Source organism: Emiliania huxleyi (genome assembly GCF_000372725.1).
Source record: "Emiliania huxleyi CCMP1516 unplaced genomic scaffold EMIHUscaffold_333, whole genome shotgun sequence".
NCBI classification, from domain to species: domain Eukaryota; phylum Haptophyta; order Isochrysidales; family Noelaerhabdaceae; genus Emiliania; species Emiliania huxleyi.
The window spans coordinates 146,648-154,182 of NW_005199497.1; the positions used below are offsets into that span (position 1 = coordinate 146,648).

The 7,535-nt window shown below is 65.6% G+C and overlaps 3 protein-coding genes across 3 annotated transcripts; 2 read left to right on the forward strand and 1 right to left on the reverse strand.

The window, feature by feature from the left end:
• Nucleotides 1–91: 91 nt before the first annotated feature.
• EMIHUDRAFT_444553 (hypothetical protein) lies at nucleotides 92–3,263 on the forward strand (the record flags this gene model as incomplete). Its single annotated transcript, XM_005773608.1, has 6 exons — nucleotides 92–1,148; nucleotides 1,489–1,879; nucleotides 1,957–2,031; nucleotides 2,216–2,324; nucleotides 2,675–2,845; nucleotides 2,998–3,263. The coding sequence occupies 6 exons, from the start codon at nucleotides 95–97 to the stop codon at nucleotides 3,043–3,045; spliced, it is 1,848 nt and encodes a 615-aa protein (XP_005773665.1). The 3' UTR covers nucleotides 3,046–3,263.
• A 921-nt stretch (nucleotides 3,264–4,184) lies between these two features.
• EMIHUDRAFT_241503 (hypothetical protein) lies at nucleotides 4,185–5,039 on the forward strand (the record flags this gene model as incomplete). The annotated part of the gene is made up of 1 exon (XM_005773609.1): nucleotides 4,185–5,039. One exon carries the CDS (start codon nucleotides 4,185–4,187, stop codon nucleotides 5,037–5,039), a length of 855 nt encoding a protein of 284 aa, XP_005773666.1.
• A 1,117-nt stretch (nucleotides 5,040–6,156) lies between these two features.
• On the reverse strand, nucleotides 6,157–7,475 carry EMIHUDRAFT_241505 (hypothetical protein; the record flags this gene model as incomplete). The annotated part of the gene is made up of 5 exons (XM_005773610.1): nucleotides 6,157–6,447; nucleotides 6,526–6,606; nucleotides 6,718–6,824; nucleotides 7,113–7,146; nucleotides 7,416–7,475. 5 exons carry the CDS (start codon nucleotides 7,473–7,475, stop codon nucleotides 6,157–6,159), a joined length of 573 nt encoding a protein of 190 aa, XP_005773667.1.
• Between the last annotated feature and the right edge of the window lie 60 nt (nucleotides 7,476–7,535).

Genomic DNA, 7,535 nt, shown 5'->3' on the forward strand with positions numbered 1-7,535 from the left:
CACAGGCAAAAAGACAATTCACCGGTGAGCCCAAGACTGAAGACGCAAAAACGATCTCGCAAAGAAAACAAAGAAAACCAAGGGGTCTGTCGTAATGATGCTGTGGCTCGCGGGGGCGATCACTCCCTCGGCGTCGTTCGCTGGTAGGCCGCCTCCCCACCGCGTGGCACCGGCTCGCGCCGTGCAGCGCGCGCCAGCGCCGGCGATGCGCGGCGAGCAGGCCTTCTCCTTTGGCCCTGCGGCAGCGCTGCGGACGGCAAAGCGCAAGCTCCCGCAGGTCGAGTGGCTTGCGGCCGGCGAGGGCTCGGCGGAGAACAAGGTGGACATGCCGGACCACGTTGCACGCATCCTCTCGCAGCCGCACGCGCCGCAGCGCGAGGCCGAGAACGATGAGAGGACGCACCGCATCCGCACGCGCTACGAGCAGGCTGCTGCCGATGCGCAGGCGCTGCGCGGGATGCTGGTGGGGGAGGAGGATGAGAAGGCGTGGTGGCGCACGCCGCGCGAGGTGCCGGCGGGTGGCCGGCCGGTGAGCAAGGACGACCCACTCACCGTGCTGGTGGCGGGTGGCGGGCTTGCCGGCCTGGTGACAGCGGCGGCGTGCCACGCGGCGGGCATGCGGGTCGCGCTGTTCGAGCAGGCGTCTTCGTACGCGCCGTACGGCGGCCCCATCCAGATCCAGTCCAATGCGCTCCGCGCCATCCAGCGCATCTCCCCAGCCGTCTTTGAGGAGCTCGTCGCCGCGGGCACCGTCACCGCCGACCGCGTCTCAGGCCTCAAGATCGGGTACCGCAAGGGCAACAAGCTGGCGGGTCTGTACGACCGAGGCGACTGGCTGGTGCGGTTCGACACCATCGGCCCTGCCCTCGAGGCGGGGCTCCCTGCGACGGTCGTGGTCGACCGGCCGGTGATTCAGCAGATTCTGGTCAAGCATGGCTTCCCCGACGGCACCGTCCGCATCAGCTCGCGCATCGAGGGGTGGGAGGACCGCGGCGACGGCCGCGGCGTGGTTGCGACGCTCTCCGACGGCACCAAGGCGCACGCGGACGTGCTGGTCGGCGCGGACGGCGTCTGGTCCCAGATCCGCAAGCAGATGCACTCACTCGGAGAGGGCGCGGGCGGCTTCGCCGCGTCGGGCGCGGCGGGAGGTGCGCTCGACGAGGCGGAGGCGCGCAAGCTGTGAACAGCGTCTCTTCACACCTCTTTCTGTGAACAGGTGCGCTCGACGAGGCGGAGGCGCGCAAGCTGTGAACAGCGTCTCTTCACACCTCTTGCTGTGAACAGGTGCGCTCGACGAGGCGGAGGCGCGCAAGCTGTGAACAGCGTCTCTTCACACCTCTTGCTGTGAACAGGTGCGCTCGACGAGGCGGAGGCGCGCAAGCTGTGAACAGCGTCTCTTCACACCTCTTTCTGTGAACAGGTGCGCTCGACGAGGCGGAGGCGCGCAAGCTGTGAACAGCGTCTCTTCACACCTCTTTCTGTGAACAGGTGCGCTCGACGAGGCGGAGGCGCGCAAGCTGGCGCGCGACACCGTGCGGATCGCGGCGCAGGCGGATCGCCGCTTCTCGGGCTTCACCTGCTACGCGGCGCTGGCGCCGCACCGCGCATCAAACATCGAGGACGTCTCGTATCAAATCCTGCTCGGAGAGAAGAAGTACTTTGTGTCGACCGACGGCGGCGGCGAGCGGCAGCAGTGGTTTGCGCTCATCCGCGAGCCGGCGGGCGGCGTCGATCCGGAGCCCACGGACGAGGACCCAACGCCAAAGCTGACGCGGCTGCGCCAGGAGTTCTCGTGCAGCAGCGGCGACGCCGACGGCAACGTCTGGGACCCGTTCGCACTCGAGCTGATCGAAGCGTCCGCCGAGAGTGACATCAAGCGGCGCGCCCTCTGCGGCGGGTCGCCGGGTCGGACATGTCGAGGACGCGTCCACGACATGTCCAAGACATGTCCCGTAGGCGCGACCTCTACGATGGGGCGCCCCTCCTCGCCACTTGGGACCCGCGTCGCTGGTGGTCGCCGTGGGCAAAGGGGCCGGGCGCCCTAGATTGGGAACGGCAGGCCGCCGGTACTCGGACTCGCACCCGAGAGGGCACGGATCGAGCGTACATGTCTCCTGCTGTATTCGATGTACTCGCAGCCCTTGTCCTCGCGCGGCTCCGATCGCACTGCACGGATCTTGCTTCACGCCCTGATTGTGGTGTGTTTATGCCTCAGGCCCGTCGCGCTCTGCGGGGACGCGGCGCACCCGATGATGCCAAATTTGGGGCAGGGCGGCTGCCAATCGACCGAAGACGGCTACCGGCTGGGCGCGGAGCTTGCGACGGTGAGCCGCAGAGACCGCTCGAGAGTGCCGCCGGCTAGGTTGTGCCGTTTTGGACTGGCTTAGCCATGCCCGACCGAGACGATTTCGCGTTGGCGGGTCGCCCCCACCGAGGGGTCGCCCACGCACCCGCCGGCCCCCACCGAGGCTTTCTCTCGGAGCATGGTCGAGGGGCACGGCTCCCTGCTGGGAGGAGGGAGAGGGAGGGGGGCGAGGCGAGGGATTGAATGAGGGGGGGGGGGGTGGGGGGATACCGCGGGGAGGGGGGCATGAAGGGGGAGAGGAAGTCCAAGCGCGAGAGGGGGCAGGGGACTGGGCGGGGGACCGCCTGCGCCCCTCGCATGCCCCGTCAGGTGAGCCACACTCGCGAGGTGCCGTCGGCGCTCGCACGCTATTCGCGCGTCCGCGTGGTGCGCACGGCGATCGTGCAGGGGTTCGCGCAGCTCGGCTCCGATCTGCTCGTCGACTTCGACCTGATGATGACCATCCCGCTGCTCGGCCCTTTCTTCCTCGCCGCAACGCAGGCGCGCACCCTCGACCCACTGCGCCCGTGACGCCTCCGCGGCAGCTGCCATGCCCCTACCGCACCGCTTGCATGCCCCCACCCGCCCGCTGCATCCTCCCTCTCCTCCGTTGCCTCTCTCTCAACGCGGCCCCGCTCCTCCCTCGCCCGCAGCTCTCGATGCCGTGGATCCTGCGCTTCCTCTACACGCCCGAGTTTTAGGCGGCCGCGGTTCGGTTGAGACGAGTTGCGTTCGGACCCAGGTTCTTTGGCTTTGCCAGCGGCGGCCCGGCGCTGCGCGCTCTCTCTGCCGCAGGCTCTGACTAAGTCTATGCACTCAGGGCCGGTCGGGCCGCTCTACCTAGTCTCTCTACATTAGGCGACGAGAAAATTAACGAAACTCGGAACCCCCCTCTATTGAAGAAAGAAAGAAAATCAGCATTGCGAAAAAATACGGGAATGTACGTAAGAGCTACATACGACCACACCCACAAAGAACCCTGCAGTGCACAAACCACAAAGATCGCAAGGGCGGGGACCTTTCCTTTTTACCCATCTCACACGTTTTTATTGCCACGTGGCTGTGTGTGTTTGGGTTTCTATGTTTGCGATTTGGATTTTGGATTTTCTACTGCACTTTGTTTATTTATTTATTTACATACACTCTCAGCATCGCTTCGGTGAAGGGGGTGAACCGTGCCATCCTCGATCGCCGTGCAAAGCTCGCTTCCGAGCTCTCACGCCGCGCGTAGGGCCCTTAGGGGCCTAGATAGAGAACACAACCCCCTCTCGCTTTTCTCCCAGTAAGCTAGCTAAAAGTACGTACATCAAAAAAGAAACGGCCCCGCCATCCACGAGGCAAGAGATTGGCCCGCGAAATGTGGGCGCCGCACGCGCACGACGCGCTGTTCGCCCTGGAGCCGCTTGCGGCTTTGGCCGAGGCTACAGAAGCAGTGTCGTCCCCCCTCTCCATCATCGGCGGTGGCGGTGTGACCGATCGAGCTACAAGAGGAACTTGTTCAGCAGGATCCAGAGTAGCCAGATGCACTACCTCACTGGGCATGAGACCATCACGCGACGCATCCATCACCGTCTCGGATTTGTGCGGGATCGAACCACTCCGGGATGGGGCAAGCCCATCGTGCATCGATTCGAGTTGTGTTTTCCTCACCTGCAGGAGGCAGCAAGGGGGCATGGGCTTTGCTCCCGGCGTCCTTCTCTGATTAATTGTCAAAATTCCTGTTGTGCAAGAGGGGAGAGGGCTCGGACGGAGTGCGTGGCGGGAGAGGGCAGGGAATGGGCGCGGGGGAGGGAGGGGGGGCTCAGCCCTTCGCCGCAATCCAGAGTGGGTGACAGGCGTCATGCTTTCGGATGACCTGCTGCCAAAAATTCTCGCACTGCTTCCGGCCAGGAAATCGCAGCCGCTCGTATGCCATGCGTGGAGCAGACTCCGTCGGCTGGTGCTGCCCAGTCAGCTCGAGCGGGAGCAGAGCGCGGCAGTGCTTTGCAGCGCTCTCAGGGCCTACTACCTACAGCGCGAGATCGCTGATGCATGCTGCCGTGCTCTTTTTGGGGTGGGCGCGACCACCGAGGGGGCGAACAGCATTCGCAGTCAACTCCTGGCGGATGCGGGCGCGCCGCAAATGGTCGTCACCATGATCCGGGACCATGGCGACTGCGTCCCCGTGCAAGCGGCGAGCTATGGTGCCCTCGGTTGGCTGTGCGCCGGCCAAAGTGGCCCAGACGAGGAGGGTCGCCTTCGCAGAGACACGATTATGGGCGCTGGGGCACTGCCATTAATCATTGCCGGCATGCGCGCGCATCCGAGCCATGCGGCTGTACAGCAAACTGGCTGCCACGCCCTGTCTGCTCTCGCCCGAGGACAGGTACAGGCGATCGTGGAAGCGATGGCGGCGGCGGGCGCGCTAGCGGCCGTCGTGACTGGCATGCAGGAGCACCGCGACCGTACCGGGGTCCAAGAGAACGGCTGCATCGCGCTGGGAACCATTTGCTGCGAGAGGCACATGGGGGGAAATGTTTTCGGCGTGGATGAGTCAGTCAGCCAGGCGGCCGCCTCTGCGGGCGCGCTGGCGGCGATGGTCTTCGTGGGTTGGGGAGAGGGCAGCGCTGCGCGGCGTGCAAGTGCTTTGCAGCTGGGGGCGGAGCCGGCTTGGCTCAAGTCGCGTCAGGACGAGCAGATCGAGGAAATAGACTGAGCCCAAGGTCTGCCGAGCGCGCGCCCTGGAGCTTGCGTGCACTAGCGCCACCCAGAGCTACGTACACCCTATCCCTAGAGTATACGTGGGGCTCGGATGCGCTCTCTTCTGTTTGCGTTGAAGGGAGGGGCTCTCGGCTCTCGGGCGTCGGGGTGTAAATAAATAAATAAAACGGGCAAACTCTGAGACGAGATGGGATTTAGGGATATGTGTCCCCGCCCTGCACGATCTTGGTGTGAGGGATCTTCAATCCGTGTCCCCTCACCCCTCGTCACAACCCGACACGGAAGAGCGGCAAGAGTTAGGGCTGCGGCTACGGCTGCGGCTATGAGAGGGGCCGGGGTCGCGGGAGAGCCGCTGCGCCGCGTGGACGCGCCTACACCGCGCTTGCTCCGCTCGCCACCTCTCGCAAAGGTCCAAAGCCATAGCCACCACCTTCTCCGGCAAGTCCTTTCGCCGTATCTCGCCGTCCCTCCACGCCTGGAAGAGCTCGTCGTCATAGCCGTATTGCATCACAGCCTGCTGAACTGCGTCGTGTACGACCCCTGCCGTCCTATCCTGCGCCTCAGCGTCGGAAAAGTCGAACTCGGAGTCATACTCGGAAGCAGGCACAGACGACCGCGGTGATTTGGCAGGCGGCGAGGAGGGGGAGGGGGAGCGCGGTGGTGCGCGCTCTGGCTCCCGCTGGTGCCAGAAGGGCCAGCGCCCAGCGCGCTCAGCCTGTTCTTGTTCACCTTAGGAGAGGGGGGTGGGGGTCCACCTCCCTTGGGTGCGGGCTGGCGGTCAGGCTTGCGCTTGACCGCCTTGCCCGGCGGCTTGCGGCCAGGGTTCCTCATGGTGAACCTGTCCGGCATGCCGCCCTTCCCAACCCTGGTGTAGCGTGTACGTTGGCTTAAATTCTGTGCGATTGTTACTGTGTTTTTGTTGTATCACTCTCGTCATGGTCCATCTCAAAAAGCACACACCGCGACAGAGACTGATCGTGGACCATAGTCGACCCACGCCGGATAGACTGAACGCGCAGGGACAGAACCAGGCGCGCGCGGCGTGTCCCAATAACTTGTCCGAATGATCAGAGTGGGGCGGCGATGTGGATGTGGCCGAGCCCCCGTCCTGATCAAAACTTGATCTTCGGCTCCTTCTTGCTGCTCGTGGGCCCGCGCTTGCCAGGCTGCGCCTTCTGCTTGCGCAGCACAAATCCGCCGCCGGGGTCGACTGCGGCGGCCGCTTTGTCGAGCTTCAGGGGGGGCGGGGGTTCTGCGTCGGAATCGTCCGAGTCGTCGCCGCGCCTCCGCTTCTTCTTCTTCTTGCGCTTGCGGTCGCCCCCGTCCTCGCCCTCGCCCTCGCCGTTCGCCTTCTTCGAGGCAAGGAAGGGCAGCAACGCGTTCCGAAAGTCGCTGTTGCTGAGCTGTGGTTCGGCGGCGCCGCCCTCGCCCTCCTCCTCGCCCTCGCCCTCGCCCTCCGCTCCAGCGCCGCCCCCCTCAACCTCGGGGAACGGCAACGCCTCCGCCTTCGCCTTGCGCGCCGCCGCGACATCGACGGCGGGCGTGCTCGGCAGGATGGTCGTCTGCAGCATGTCTGAAAAGCGAGGTCCCTCCGGCTCCGGCGGCGCGAGCGGCGGCGGCGGCGGCGGCGGCGGCGGCAGCGACGACGGCGGCGACGATGGCGACGGGCGGACAAGCACCGTGTCGCAATCGCCGAGCTTGATCTTTGCGCCGCACGGCACGCGCGTCGGCTTGTGCGGCGACAGCCGCTCCCAGCCGGCGCCCGTGTCGAGGAAGCTGCCTGCATGATGAATACGCCAACCCTCGGGGGCCGGAGTGCTTTAGAGAGCACGCGTGAAAGACGAGGGGTGCGAACACAGGGAGTACAGCCGAATACGGTCGAGTACAGCGGAGTCCGTGTCCTCTCGAGCGCGGGTTGGAATACACGAGTACTCATCCCGCTTCTAGGCGCAGCCGCCCTTGGTCGAGCCGAGGTCAATGAGGTGCAGCGGTGCCTCGCTGTCGTCGCCGTCGCCGCCGTCGCGGCCGCCATCGGCCGGAGAGCCGTGCACAATCGCCGCGTGCGCACGAGACACGGACTCGTCTGGCACGGCGAAGTCCGCCTGGCGAAGTGTCGTGGACGTGTTACGGACGTGTCATGGACGTGTCGTGGACTAGCACAGCACAATCGGGGGGGGGGGGGGGAGGCTGGGGGGGCGTCTCTGGGAGGACTCTCGGGCGGTCGCCTCGGGCGGTGTCCGAGGCGGAGTCTCGAACGCTGGCTCGGCCCGCGGCCCCGGTCGGCTCTCGGTGAGTCAGCTCTCGGTGGAGGGCAGTGGGGCTTTGCGAGTCGGCTGTGCAAGATCTGGTGGGGAAGAGTTGCGAGGCTGACCCTTTCGCGTGAGCGGCCAAAGACGTAGGCCCTCTTGCGCGAGAGCTGGAGCGACTGCATCTTCGTGCCGCCGCGCACCTGTGGTCGGGGCGGGGCCGGGGGGTGGGGTGTCGGCGTCTC